This window comes from Manacus candei, unplaced genomic scaffold, assembly GCF_025592945.1.
Source record: "Manacus candei isolate 608988 ecotype Guabito, Panama unplaced genomic scaffold, ASM2559294v1 h1tg000050l, whole genome shotgun sequence".
In the NCBI taxonomy this organism is placed as follows: Eukaryota; Metazoa; Chordata; class Aves; order Passeriformes; family Pipridae; genus Manacus; species Manacus candei.
In genome coordinates this window covers 13663204-13678830 of record NW_026138098.1, presented here as the reverse complement: position 1 = coordinate 13678830, position 15627 = coordinate 13663204, and the positions used below count along the sequence as shown (strand labels likewise).

Genomic DNA, 15627 nt, shown 5'->3' with positions numbered 1-15627 from the left:
CTGCTCAAATCCTTTCTTGAATGATCACAAGAACAGGCCATGCTCTTCCTAGGGCAGAGTGTGCACAGTTGGGCAAGGGGAGGAATATATGTGGGTTTAGTCTGGAAACTTTCTTAGGGAACAGATTTTGCAAAGCACTGAATACTCACACAGTGTCTCATCTCCAGTGGCAAGGTGAAGCTGGAGAGTAGTAACATGGAGCATTGTGTCTAACACAGCTCTGCTCTCTCCTCAAATCTTCAATGTTTCTTGGGGCTTTATTGCCTGTTTTGAGGTGACCAAGATGTATGCAGAGAGATGGAGATCTTGCTGGTGCCACTGAGCAGTACCAGAAGAGATACCCCTTCAGAAAAGGGGGAAACAATCCAGGTTGGTTTGGAGCCAGGGAAGAGGTGACAGCGGTAAGAGCCTGTCCTCGGTGAAGTTCAGCCCCGAGTTTGTTCAGCTCAACATTACCCCCTTGTGGGTCACAGGTGGAAAGTCAGACTGATGCCAGTGTCCAAGCAGGTGGTGTCCTGGGAAAGTTTTGGCTGTAGTTAGGGCAGTCTTGCAGATGCACGTCGTGGAGAAAATGCCTGGTGTCTGAGAGCATCCAACTGCTTGTGGTTGGTATGTGACACCTTCCAACGCCCAAACGCTAGTTGTGTGCTTGGAAAGTCCAGCTTGTGAGGGAGGGAGTTTGTTTATTTGCCAATAGAGAAAGCTATGCAAAAGCTTTGACATTGGGAACAAACCTGTATCTCCTTGCACATCCAAACCTGTACGTTTGTCCTTTATGGGACACCCCAGCACACTGAAAAGCAGGGGCTGTCTGGGCAGTTTGCAAACGAAGAACCCTTGTGAATGATTAGTCTCTCCATGAGCTGTTTGCATTGTAGGACTCCTTGGTAAGGTTGAAAACAGAATGCAGTTTTAGTTATTCAGGGATTTGTTGTCACTGACATGTAATAGATCGACTGCCAAGCTGTGCTTCATACAGGAGTGTGTAATGTAGTGTCTTAAATACTTTGAGTTGGTGTAAATCAGTGCTAACACTGAAAGAGGCAACCCTGTACACCCCAGGTTTCCACTTTTCTCTTACCCTCCTTTGGGCCTGCCAGGGCCATGTAGTGAAGCAGTGGGTAAGGGGTGGAAGTTCAGATAAACCTGCTATGGAAAAGGTTTATTCAGTTCTGACCAGCTCCCAGATTTGGCTCCAGGTGCAGTCACTCTTTGCTGACACAGCAAAGCACAGGGGCCACAGGGTAGAAACTGTCCACAAAGAGGGATCTGCAGGAGCTGCTGAAGGTTGGGCTGCACCATGGTGGGTTCCTTCTCAGGTTCAAGCCACACCCAAAAAAGTCTTGGTGTTTTGGATCTTTTCAAGCAGGAGAGAGTCGATAAAGGGATTGAGACAGATGGCTCAAACCTGAGTGGAGTGAGTGCCAAATGTGCCTGGGATGACCTCAGCCGGCCACCGGAGGATGATGAAGACAGCAGGAGCATTTGCATTGGGACGCAGCCCCGGCGGCTTTCTGGAAAGGGTAAGATGTCCTGGGCCAAGTCACTGTCATGACCTTTTGGCTTGTTTTGTGGTGGGTCTGGGCAGTGCACTGAGTCATGCAGCATCTTTGAGTTCATAACAAACACCCAAGTAATTGGGAGGCTCGGTGTGTCTCAGGGGAGTGAAATGAATTTTGGTGTGGCCTCTTTGAGGAAGGCAGGAGAAAGGAAAAGAGATCCTGGCCTTGTTTTGTCTAAATGCTTTTTTCAGTTTTTAAGCAAATTGTAATCTGAATCTACAAAATTAAACTGAGCACTTGGTGAAACCAGGACTGTAAACACCTGCAAGGTGAAGCAACTGTATTTTCCCAGGCTTTGTTCCTTATTAACATTGTCCTTATTAACTTCTTGGGTGGCAAGTTGGACTGATTCTGCACTGATTCAGCTGAACTCAAGGCATTCTCGCAAATACGGAACTCTGGAAAGAAGAAATAAAATACAGTGGAGTTCCCCTTTGCAGTGAGATGCCCTCTTTGGGTACAGATGTCATAGCCATTACACTGGCTTGAAATTATACATGTTACCTTTCAAATGGGTGAAGGAACATAAAATTTGAGGGCTTGAGATTTCCTGGAATTAACAACGGTTTGCACAGAAATGGTATCTTACTTGTTCTTTAGTCCACAGTAGAAATTATTTAAATGCATATATAGTTTCTTTTGGCTCCTGTGCAACTATTTTGACCTGCACTGGATCTAAAAAGGTGATTTTTCCTCAGCTTTGCAAAGGAAAAGCCAAAGACAGGCATACATACAGGTGAAATTTGCATATCCTTCAAAAAATTTTGAAATAATTTGGATATATTTTTGTCTACCCAATTCTCACATTTCTCAAAAAAATATGAGGAAACTTCTAAGAAAGGCAGGAAAGATCTCTATTGAAAGTATTTGGCCAGTAGGCATATTAGAAAAATGCAGAAGTAAAAAGACTGCATCTGAACTGCATAATTTGCAGCTTATTTTCAGACGTGCGCTTGAGGCTGAAGGTTGCTCTGCGTAAAATTCCCCTCTTTTGTGAATCTTGTTGTAAATTAATCAACAGATTTGCAAAGCCAATTGCAAAACCTTTCAAATTTTCATACACTCGTTTGGTAAAGGAACAAATTCCTGTTATGCCTAATGGGAAAAATGATTTCCAGTAGAAAGGCTTAGAAGTATGAGGAGGTTCTGTGAGAGCTACAGAAACAGCAAACACCTTGCTCTCCTTGCCTGACATACTATCACAGCCCAAACCAAGAGAATTTAAACCAACTTTATAAAGTGAAATAACTCCTAAAGAAGTGCAGGAAGGGCAGTTAAGTATTAACCCTTAGCATCTCTTCATTTCTTTCTGAAGGGGAAGAGTTTAGATGAAACACACCTGATATCTCCTTGTGTCTGTGATGTTTCTGGGGACTCTAAATTATATTAAAAAAATTTCTCTTTGCAGATACAGAGCAAATCAGGGAGACTTTGCGGAGAGGGCTTGAGATTAACAGCAAACCTGTCCTACCTCCAATCAATGCACAAAGACAGAATGGGTTGAACCACGACCGAGCACCGTGAGTTTCACCCTGCACACTCAGTGGCAGAGGGAAGCAAAAGAGCTCAGCATGGAAAACAAAGTTAAAGCCGGGTGGGAAAAGACTTGGCAAGGGGAGAGGGAAACTAGCAGTGAATGCTTGCAAAGTGCAAAGACTGAGGGAGAAGAGTTGTTCAGGTTGGATTAATGGGCTAGTACTCAGGAGTGCAGCTTTTGAGAGGGGTTTTGGACAAACCTTGCAAATGCAGAGTGGCTCTGACTGTGTTCTGTAGAACCCGCTGTTCTCAGTGTACTATGTTTGAAATCAGACTGGACTGATCCCTATAAAATGGACTGTGCTGAAAAGGGCTACAGTATCCAGAGCTAGGTGGCATAGATGACTGCTGATATTTTTGCCTGAGTATATTGTTTTCAAGCTCAAACTTACAAACCTTTTGTTTAAAGTGTTGATTTTCTTTTTTTTTTTTAAGTGACTTTGATCTTGCCTTGCTGAAACAGGTGTGTTCTGTCAGTAATTACACGCCAATACCACCCTATTCTCTAATAGTCTGTAGTCTAACAGGTGATTTAAGTGGGACTAGGTGGACCTGTAGATCTCTCATTTGTAACTTTTGAATACAGTGAATCTATAGGAAATTACCTGTGATTTCAAGCCATCTGTAGTTTCTGCACTTCTGTCTTTCTGGGTTTCTCCCCTTCTCCTCTTAGGCTTCAGTTGCTAGTTAAGTGTTTTCCCATCAATTTTAATGGTTTCACCTAAATGACACAGAAAGACATACATCTTTGCTGCACTCCTTCATCTTGCCATTTCCTTTGGTTTCTTAGTCTCTGATGAATGTTTGTGCTTTCTTGTTCCAAGAGTAAAATTGTCATGAAATCAGCACTTTCCTGTAGTGCCAGGCAGGGACAGCATTCTGCTCTGTTTCAATTCCTGTTTCATTCTTGATTCAAACATTTCATGAGAAGAATATTTCTCGTAGTTGTCCTTTCTTGTTCCATTTTGTGGGTGACTTCTGATTTGCCTTATATATGAATTTTTCTGAGTTGCCTAATCCTTTGGGGGAAGTATTATATCAACTGCTGATGCTGTGTAATAACAACTAATATGAGATATTGGTGCTTATTTAAAAAAATCTCAAGTGACTTTATTATTGCTTTAGGAATAATCTTACTTTTACTATATAGTAATGAAATTGAGCCAGATTCTGATCTGACTCAGGTTTTGAGTAGTATTTCCCTGCTTGAAGGTTGGTCACATTGGATCATTGGCTGGTCCCGCTGGCCGCACTGAAAAAAATATAAAATTATACCATCTGATTTGCACAAATCACACCCAGACTTGGAAGGCTCAAAAGTACTGGGCAGGATTTCTCACAGATGCTGGGCTCCTGCATGCGTCTGCATGCCCAGTGTGACCTCTGAGTCCACAGTGTTTGGGGATGACCAGAAACATTTCAGGTGCACATCAGGTCGAGGAGGCAGCTGATGGGTAAGCCTTAATGCTGGGAGGCTGTTGTTGCTTAGATAAGGGAGCTTTACGTTATTGAGGGTAAGATAAACAGAGATAGGCTTGAGACAGAGTGATGAAAGGTTAGCAGAGGTCTAAGATGAAGAACACAAATATTTACCTGGATTTTTAACTGTTCTGAGACAGAGAGGAAGGCAGGTCAAATTCAGAGCCTCATATCTGTGACAGTGCTCTTTGTTGCAAATCTCTCTTAACGTGCAGCAGCTGCACACCTACCCTGCCTGAAGCCTGAGTTGTAGGAATGGCTGGTTCCCAGTGTTTGCCTCCTAGAAGATCAATACATTTCACTGAGGTCTATGGTTACCACGGGGGAAACTGATAGCTACCCTGTTTCTCCATGACAGCACTTCAGTTAAGGAAAGAGCTATCAGCTGTGTTACTCTGGTGATACTATTGGAGGGATAGGGGAGATCTCAAAACAGTGGTGTGTCCTAATACTTCCTTCCTCCATCTTACTGACTGCTTTGAGAGGAGTTTAGGAAAGGTCTTTTTTACTTTTGCAGTGGCTTCTCTTCTCAAATTCATGTAGCAGATAAAATGGGACTTGTTAAATGCATTGACCGTACTGAAAGGGCTGGTTTGTGCTGGAAAGCAGTGTTTACTCACAACCTCTAACTAACTGGCACTGATGATTACCCTTACTGCAGCTAAAACTGATCAGTCAACATATTTTCCAGAACAGTGTGGTATAGATGAAGTAGAAGAGGAAGATCTTATTATGTCTCAGCCTTTCTTAATACACTGTCTCAGCATGTCTTATGCGTTTGAGCAAAATTGCTCAATGTGCTATTAAGTACAAGAGTATGATATGGAGACTCTCATCTCCAGCTGCTGCAGAGGAATGTAACTTACGAGCTCAGCTTTTACATGCAGTAATGTATCTACGTCCATGTTCCCTATAGGTACCTACAGGGATAAAGGCTGAGACATGAAAGGCACAAATCCCAATGCAGATATAACCATTTCGTAGGACTTAGGAGCACCTGAGATGAAGGATGATTCTGCACATAGATCTAGTCCTTCTGGTGTGATCCTTGCTTGGATTGCTTGGGCCCAGTAGGGCTGAGACTCAGTTCTGTCCTTCACTATAAATCTTGTGTAATCAAAGGCAAGTCATTTAGCTATTGAGCTTCAGTTTCTGAATCTATAAAATGGGACTAATAACAATGTCATCTTCTTGAGGCACCACAAGGATAAATATGTTAACGATTACGAGGTGCTAGCTGATGGGAAGCAGGCTTGTGTGTAATCATATCCTGCACTGTACACACCAGACCATAAAATATCAAACCCGTGGTTCTTTGCAAGGGTCCTGTGAATAACTGGTGCATTAGAAGCTCTTTAGGAACTTGACAGAAATGCTCTGTTGGGGCATGGCAAATTGTTTCAAATCTGCTTTCCATAGGGAGCACTGCAGAACCCCAGGCTGTCAAATTTGCACCCAGCTGACATTAGGATGGTAAAGTCTGACACAGACTCTAATGGCTTTGTGCAGAAGAGGAATGTGCTGTTTATTTATCATGGGTTTGCAACCACCAACTGCTTTCCTAGTAGCTTTCTTCCCTTTCTTTTATCCTAACCCTACCACCCACACACAATAATCTATCAGGGCTTGAAGCAGACAACCTGTTCTGCATTCAGTGTCACTAAATAGTATCACAAACACTCAAACTTTCAAATATTTATTTATATAAAACATAGAGGATCCAGATTCCATACAGATTTCTCAGTCTTTGTGTAGCAAGAGTTTTCACCACTTATGCAAAAGCCTCACATTGTTTGGTTGCAGATAGGGCTTGATTCAGTGTTTTGGCTCCAGCAAAGCACATACTTACATGTAGCACGCATATTACCAGTTGTTCGCTGTCCCAGAGCCCTAAAAAAAAGTTCCTTTGAGAAAAAGCTGGTTTCTGTCAAAACCCTGTTGGGCAGCTGTAGTACTTTGATTCATTAGTGTTATTACTGTAGACTGTGTAGCCCTTTTTCTCCTAAGGATATGAATAAAAGCACTCTTAAAGCTTAAAACTGCATCGGACATCTGTTTCTCAAAATGACTGTTAGCTCAGTTCATAAGCAGTCATTAAATCAGTTCATACGTATTAAACAAAAGAACATGTAAATTAATCTTTGGAAACATGACTAATCATTTCAACGATAGGTAACCAAATACTGTCAATTACCTCTTGGAAAAATAAGGCGTGTATGAATACAAATGTGCTTTTCAGTGGCACGTTATTTATTTCCTAGGACCCATCAGCTTAGTAGGTGCCACTCAGACAGAAAGGCAAGGCTCCCAGTCTCCTGAGCCATGCAGGTTCACTCTCGTTGGATATGGAGAGCTGTTATCCATAGGGGATGTTTAAATGTCAGACTAAACACTGCTGCTGTTAAGACTTCAGTGGGCTGGAAGTTCCAGATGTCAAAGTTCAGTGACACCTGTGGAGTCTTGCTTCATTCACTATTTAATATCTTGATGTAATAATTTCTGGGGCTGAGTCTTTAGTTGTCCCTGGTAATTAGCTCTGTGCTCTCCTGTGAGGTAGGTGAGTAGTATCTCCATGCTACAGATGAGGACAGAGGAGTTAATTTGCCACAGTTGCCGTGAGAACTGGGGTTGGGATAGGGGAATTCTTGACCTTTTCTACCCCTCAAGGGTCCCCTTGATCATGCAGCATTGCTGAAATTGATGTTTTTCTGCCTCTTGGCTGACTCAGACTGTTCTACAGCGAGCTGAGACATGGAGTAGAAACCTAGAGCTAGCACACTGCATTACTGCACGTGTTGAAGCTAAAATTGTCTGTAATTTTTGCATTTCATTGTGCCGGGATTCAGGTATTGCCCACGCACATCCCCAGTCTCTGAAGATGAGGTTTGAGTGATAGAAAAAGGTCTCCCAAGGTTGTATTACTTTGACAAGGTTTTTCTAGCATGTCTCTGCTGTTTATCACTCTCCTCATTCTTAAGAAGGATCAAGTGGTGTGGTTCAATATGCCTAATTCTCATATTTCTGTCTGGGATTTCCCAGGTAACTGTGCTTGTGCTGGTCCCCTCATGCACTGTGATCATTCATCCAGGGACCCACAAAGACCTCAAATCCCATCTACATTTAACTTCCAGGCAGAAAGACAGGTTGAGTATAGGGAAACTTGAACATCTGGTAGCTCATATACCATCCAGCCCTGAACAGTTTGCAGCTGTGCAGGGAAATAAAGGCAGGCTCCTGGCAATCAGAGTAGGGACCAACCCTCCGGCAGGTGGGGCTGGCAGGACTGTCCTGGCGGTGATCTGCTGGAGCACTGCACCCTCAGCATCTCAGGTGCTTGTGGGAAGAAGGAGTTGTTGTGTCACTGCAGAATTCCTCCCAGGATAACCCCAGACTGTCACACGGTGTGCCTGGTTTGGAGCACATGAGTAATAGTGGCACCACTTCCAGGACTGGAGTCCACTGCCCTTGTAGTTCCTCTGACTCGGTAAATAAGGCGTGTGGATTTCTCCTGTCAGGGGGTAGCATTGGGTTAATGCACATTAACGAGCTCCATCTGAGCAGCATTTCTGAGGAAGCTCTGACAGTAATACCGAGATGTAGGTTTTGCTTCGAGACGAGTCTGCCCTTTGCTTCTCCCGGTTGCATTGGGTTTTGAATCTGCTTCACTTGGGTGGAGGGAAGCTGTTGTCTGTGTAGCTCGTTTCCTGTCTTCAGTTCTTGGAGGCAAACTTTACATAAAGGGGAGCATTTCAGCATTCTCTGAAACTGTCTGGTTCTGGCTAGGCTTTCTGATTCTGCAACCAATAAGCAGTAAGTTTCCAATCCAGTCCTGCTTATTTAGGCATGCTCTCTCATTGCAATGCCATTCAGTGCTGTCCTGCTTGAGTCAGGAATGCTGAATGGGGGGAGGCGATATACTTCAGGGAGTGTCTCTCAGCATGAGGCTGAGTGCTGGGTGACAAGCTTGCAAACTGAAAACGTAAATGTCTGGAAAACCAGTGTCAGTAGAAGTGCAGAGCAGTCACCATGCTAATAATTTGCACTCTTGCATAGCTTTCCCCATTTAAGAATCCAAAAGTGCTTTGCAAACATTGACTTAATCCTTGCAACACCCCTATGTGGAAAAATGTCTCAGTTTTACAGACGGGGAACCTGAAGCTTAAAAGAGTTGTTTGACTTTACTCCTGAGTCTGCAGGGTGCCAGTGGAACAGCCTAAATCTCTCAATCCCAGTTCAGCTGCAGGTCTTAGAACAGTCTGGCCCCTGCAAGCTCTGACAGTAATTATTATGCAGCTTTCCAAAGGGATATGTGAGTGGCAAGAGGATTGTTGCTACTGGCATTGTCCTTGCAGCCCTTCCATGCCAGGAAATGCACACAGAACATCATCACCATCCTGTTTAACCAGGCTGAGGAGCACCCAGGTCTGAGCACTCGAGCCTTGTCCCAGTGTGACCACTGCAAGAGCTGTGTAACCGTGTCCTCCCCAGTTCTGCACTTGCCTCTGTGTGTTCGTGACGTGCCATAGCTCTGTGTGCCAAGATGCTTAAGGCTCTTTCCCACAACTGCTGGTTTGCCCTTCAGGGGAAACTGTGGGAAAGACTCTGGAAGATTGTTGGCACTTAAGTGATCTTTGACCATATCTTAGTGAGGGATTGAGGAGGTTTGAAATAGCCACGGTTGGAAAGGGAAGAAGGGCGGGGAAGAAAGAAAAAGTCCGACCTTTCTCTCCCAGCTGTGTAAGCTTGCACTGATGGTTTGCATTTGCTAACTCACAGTGCTGGGTTTTATATGGAGGAAGCAAAGACCAGTGAGAGAAACTGATGCAGTGGGCACTCACTCCTACGAAGAGCCCCTACCACGGCCAGCTTCCAACAGCATATCCCTAGTGATTTTGGTACCTGAGAGAGTAGCTTGGAAATGCAGCAAAATTATGCTCCATAAGATCAAGTGCTCTGATCATGAAGTGAAATGCAAGTGCAAGAATAAATAAACCTTTCTTAATCCGATCAACCTGGTTATTCTTGAATCCCATAAAATAACTGCCAGTGGTTGCTTGAGAAGGGGTTGCTATAAACATGCCTTAGAAGGAGGGGACATCCAAACTTTGTGCAATCCAGTGATTACATTGGCAATTTTCCAGGATCCCCACGGGCTGCTGTTAGTTGGCATAAAATGAAGCAGGTTGCAGCCACCCTCATCTTTAATACAATGAGAGGGCCCCCAGGAGGCTACACGTTCCAGCGTGTGGCCTCTCACATTGAGAAGGAGCACAGCACACTGGGATGTGGATTATTCTCAGGCCCTTTCCTTGTTAACAGAGGTCTGGGGAAGCTGCAGGCCACACTGGACACCTTTGCAATGGTTTGACCACCCTCTCTTTCTCAAAAATAGAAAAAAAAAATCAAATATGGCTTTGGTTAAGTTCATGTTAATCAGCATTCATGAGATTTAACAAAAAAACAACAAACATAATTTCCTCCCGCTCTCCTCCACCCAGAAGCAGACTACTGGTAGAAACCAAAGCTGGAAAAAATAGTTGAAAGTCAGCTAAAGTCACCTTGGTAACTGCAGCAATACACTTGCCCAGAACAGGAGACATCAAAACCAACTACAAACAGCTTTAAAGAAACAAAAAGAATGTAATCATCTAAAGAATTAATCTGACAACTGCCCACGTTTACACCTCCCACAAGCCCCCAATCAGAGGGAAATGTGCTTTAATCTTCTCCAACTCCCCTCCAGTTTCACAAAACATGAGATGTGTAGTCCTTAAACTGGGGCATTTCCGGCATGCTGCTTCCATTTAAATCTGCTGCCTTTCCTAATGCAGCAGCCCTGGCTTTTGCAGACTTGTTTTTTCTGGACACTGAGAAACATAAATTTTTTTGTGTGGGTTGGATGAAGTATTAAATCTGGAATAGACAAAGTTCGCAACATTTTACGTGATAGTCAGCTAGATCTTAGTCATAACAAGTAAAACTCCACTGACTTTTGCTGCTGATTTATTTGGTGATGGGGTGGAGGAAGCAATGACTTACGGGTAACTGACAGTCGTAAAACCAGGCATGTTAGTGTTAAAAAGCAAACATTTTCTATGGTTTTTTTCTAAGTCTGAAAACTACGAGCTGTAGATGGCAATGTGTGTTACAACATGAACTTTTTGTTAATAACAACCTAGAGGTCCTGCCAACCCTTCGTCTGGGCTATCATCCTTTGGAAGGGCCAGCGCAAGGATTTCCAGTTCCAAAGAGAGAATTTGAATTGGTCTTGCTGAGTCCCCATGTCATGCGACATGTTTCCATGTTTGAAAGTGATGGCACTGTGGCCTCTGGGTGTGTTAACTGCAGTCCACAACACCTAACTCTTGTTTAGAAAGGTATAGCTTAGATAAAAGGTTATTTGGTTTCTACTATTGAAGTTTCACCCTTAACTTTAAATATCTGAAATTATGTGAGCTCCACTGAAGTGAAATAAGAAACAAAGACTATTTTGGAAAAATTTTGTGAAAAGGATTAATACTTTCATGTCATTCAAAGTATTAACTACCATTTTGCTTCACCTTTTTGACAGAAGGGCTGGTTACATATTAATGTGAAGTCATAATTATTGACAGCCCTAAAGTCATGACAGTTCCGTTTGATAGTTATACATTAGTCAACAACTTCTCTTGAGCATGTAATGACAAACAGCATTTGCTGTTTTTAATAAGACTTAGAAAGCTTTACCCCTTGCCTCCAGAATATTGTCGTCATTCCTATTATTGCATTAACAACCGGAGGCCGTTTCCCCTCTGGACTGCAGCCCCATTGTAGCAGCTGTACTGGCTAGCATGGTGGAAACCTAAAAACCCACCTTCAGCTCGTGGTGGGGGGTTGCAGCCCAGGAGTATGGGGAGCTGTCCTGCAGCTGTCTGTCCTGCAGAGGCGTGAACCCACAGCTGTGTTATGGGACGCACTCGGAATGCTTAGGCAGTCCAGGTGAGCAGGGCACAGTCTCTTGTCTGTAGCAATAACATTGCTGTAAAACTCCTGATCCGCTCCAGGGTGCCTAAGCTCTGGAACTGCATTTAGGAGTGCAGGCTTATGGCTTGCCTGAAAATCATGCGTTGCTAATGGCTGACCCTTTTGGTAGGAGCTGATAAATGAATGATTGGAAGCTGTAGACCACAGGCTGACTTTCCCACAGCTCACTGTGTATATAAGATCTGATAAGGAAGTTGAGACAAAGCTTAGCTTAAGGTCAACTGATCATTAATCAACTGTAACTGCACTTCTCAGGTAATCAGCCTGCAAAATGCTAGCCCACTCCGCTCTTTGAAGACCCCACCTACAAAGAGCTGTAAAATGTTTGCTGAAGTAGATTAAACACAACTTTAAGTGCCACCTATGGACTACAAAGCATGTTGTGTCTTCGCTTCAGGGTTAACCCACTAAACTGATATTCTGCTGACTGTCAGTCCATCAGCCCACCCTGTGAATAAGCTCTGTCCTGACCTACTGTGTCCCTGCTGGATCCATTATTGCTCTTTTGTGTTGCTAGAGCAGAACATGGAACATGTTTTACAGTTTTTGTCTTGCAGGGAGCTGAGCTCTGATATCTTTCTCCTGCATGTCTCTGAGCTGGCAATGCAGGTTTGCACCGTGAGATATCAGATTTTAGCTTGTTTCAGAGTGGGCGGCTCAGCTGCTTGGTGAAGGGCTCACCTGGGACTAGGTGACCTGACAGAAGCATCTGCACTTGAATTCACACTGAACTGCACTACTATGTGTGTGGTTGATGGGAGTAATTTTGGGACAACACTCCAAGGTAAAATCAAGTAAAGGTATCATCTAGGTCAGCTCACAAGGGTCAGGCTGTTTCTTTACAATCATTTCCAGATGTACATTAAAGATGGTTCAACTTGGATGGAGGAAGGATCCACACTTAAATGTTCCCAAATGGGGCCACAGCTTGATAGCCTTAATTGGCTTTTGATATGTCTGGCACAGTGGAGACACATTTCAATGTGGCATCTTAGTTCCCTTCTGCTTTCCCTGTCCCTCTCCTCTGATGATTCTGTACTATAGAAACTATCTTTAAAAAGTCTTACCTCTGTTAAATTCACATGGAATGCCAGGTGACAAAAAGATAAATCACATATCAAACACTTCACATCAGTCCATGTCATCCATAAAATTGTAACCCACCCTGTCCTTCATTCTTTGTTCTGTACTGCCAAGTGAGGCATCACACTGATGCTCTTTGAACATATAAAGTGTTTATGGTCAAGTATTTTGATATAGACCATTTTATTATCTAGAGGATTTTGTCTGGCAACATTCCTAATCATATAACAACATAACCTTTAGTCGTAGCTTCATAATATGCTGGTCTTGCAGAAATGAATGAATAAGAAAGCAAAGCTGCCATTGTCTTAAAGCAGCCCCACTTACAAGGGAAAACAATCTGTGGATCTCCTACTCATCACATGTAGAGTCTGTCTTTTGGCTGTTGCACTTGATGCTGGTGGAAGCAGGGGATTCTCAAAACCTTTGGGTTGAACTGTGTGAAGGAATGATTTGAACACAATTGTAGAGATGCCACAGACCTCAAAGATATTTGAGCAAGGACACAAAGGACTGGACAACCCTTTCCTACAGACCACTGCCTGAAAAATCCTGAAGATAAAGCAAAACCAGGAGGGAGGGCACACCTGTTAATTCTTCCAAACCATTTTATTGTGTTTGGGGGTTTAGGGAGTATAGTTTTGCTCCAGTTCTTTCCAGAAAAAATATTTCTTTTGTACTGGAAAGCGATGCACCGCCTGTATGCATCAATTCAGATCCTAGATTGTCAAATCAAGGTGAAGAGCTGCATGCTGGGACTTGTAGTCTGAGGGAGGTTGTCTCTGTAGGGGTGATGAAAATTTAGATGTGTCTTCATAAGTTTGTTTCTGTTTCCTTCAGTATTTGTAGTTGCTCCGAAACACAGCAGAAATAGCACACAGCACTGGCATCCTGAATAAATGTGCATTTTGTCTCTTCTCTTAGAAGCCGTAAGGACAGTTTAGAAAGCGAGAGCTCAGCAGCCATCATTCCTCACGAGCTAATCCGCACAAGGCAGCTGGAGAGCGTACACCTGAAATTTAACCAGGAGTCCGGAGCGCTCATTCCCCTCTGTCTAAGGTGAGTGAAGCTGTCCTCCCCCTCAGCTTGTGCTAGCATGCTGCTTTTGCCTTGTGGCATTGTTTCACCCTACAGACATGCATGCAATGGGTCTGTAAAGGCCAGAGCTGACATATTTTGCCAAAACACATTGGAAACAGATGATTCTTTGCATGTGTGTTCATTATGGCAAGATTGTTTCTCATTCTTTTTATGTCCTCCAGTGTATTTTGAGTGCTGAAGCAGGACAGGGTTAGTATAGGGGTTTTTTTTATTAGTCTAATGCTAGCAACTGTGTGATAAAGAAGGGATGTCTGAACATACTCTGTCAAAAAAATCCTTTAACTTGTTAATTCTGACTTATGGACTCAAATAAGTGGTTGTGCGAAGCCTGTTTCCAGTCAGTTTATCCATATGAGTGTATTTGTTAGACAAATTATGTCACATTAGTGAAGTAGCAAAACATTGCATGCATACTCTACATGTTGTCTTTCGAAGGTTCAGGCTGCCTTCTAGTTTTCCACGATTCAGTCAGGAAATACCTGTGCAAGTGTTGTAGTCCTTAACATGAACTGTGGGGTAGAGACAAATGATTGTAGGTGATTGAGTTACTTCAGCTTAATGAGTTACATGTTGGTAGTATCAGAGTTATCAGCAGCAGGTGCACACTTGCCTGTGCCTGTTGAGAAACCAACGGGATAGTTAATACAAACATATTTTATTTTACATCATAAATGTGTAAACAGCCTATCTTGATCAGTTACCACAGCTCAGCTGGCCAGCACTAACTCATCAACTGTGACTCTGTTAGGCCCTAAATGTCTTACCTGAAGTTTTCCCTCTTGCTTGTTAGCAGCCATGCATGCATGTCACACATGCTCTCAGCCTAAATACCAGAGCCATGATTTTCCCTTGCATTGAATGAGAAAAACAGAAGGGATGCTGCAGCTGGCCATGTGTGTGTATTTTCTAGGCATGAGCTTAAGTAATACAGCTAACATTTGTCAAGCACCAGGGCAATTGATTACTAGGTATTGTCATAGTAGTTAAGTTTGCCTCCAGCAATGAGCCTTCTTAGAAATGCATCTTCGCATTCCCATATGATGTGGAGTCTGGATTCTCTTCTGCAGTTTTCATCTTACTGGCAGTCTCCTGCCCTTAGCTACATAAGCACCTCATCATGGGGATAGGCATGCAGTGGGATTTAGATGTATTCTAGTTCTGTAACAAGGCCCTGAGATTAAGGAGAGAGATGAGGGGTAGCTCCCTGCCTCAGAAGGAGGCTTGTGACCTGCTTTTTGGAGAAAATCTTTCATATATTCCTGAAAAATTAACATTTACTGCCTTCAGAATGGTTTCCCACGCTGATGGCAGAAACTATATAGTGATGTATCTTCATCGTTGTGTTGAATGCTGTGCACACCCTCTCAATTCATGCACATATGTTTAATTCTCCAGGGGAAGGCTCTTACATGGACGGCACTTTACATATAAAAGTATCACAGGAGATACAGCAATCACGTTTGTATCAACAGGAGTAGAAGGAGCCTTTGCTACAGAGGAGCACCCCTATGCAGCACATGGACCTTGGTTACAAGTGAGAAAGCCTCCTTCCTGTTTCTCCTCCTTTCTCCTTTACTGTGTCCTAAAAATGATCCTGCTAAGGGCTTATGTGACTTAAAAGTGTAACAAACCTGTATTTTCTGCTGCAACATCTCTCATAGCTCTTGCATAATAATTTTGGTAATTATGGACTCAAAAAATAATGGTGAAATGTTACTATTTGTATTAATGGAACTCACATTGATAAGCAGTGGCTGGAAAGTTCAAAAATCATCTGTGAATACGGTAGTGTCCATTTCCTGGAGTCCATGGCAAACACTTTACAGGCTGTATTTATTCTTGA

At 43.2% G+C, this 15627-nt stretch overlaps 1 protein-coding gene across 3 annotated transcripts in view; it reads left to right on the top strand.

Moving 5' to 3' along the window:
* The window catches only part of SUFU (SUFU negative regulator of hedgehog signaling), a 98748-nt gene that overhangs the window by 60305 nt on the left and 22816 nt on the right, over positions 1-15627 (top strand). For 2 of the 3 annotated variants that reach the window (XM_051800495.1, XM_051800497.1), the window contains exons 7-10: positions 1367-1523; positions 2971-3082; positions 13608-13742; positions 15180-15318. In XM_051800495.1, the coding sequence (XP_051656455.1) occupies positions 1367-1523; positions 2971-3082; positions 13608-13742; positions 15180-15318 (543 nt within the window). The remainder of the gene's footprint in view (positions 1-1366; positions 1524-2970; positions 3083-13607; positions 13743-15179; positions 15319-15627) is intronic. The other variant, XM_051800496.1, reaches the window with a different exon arrangement.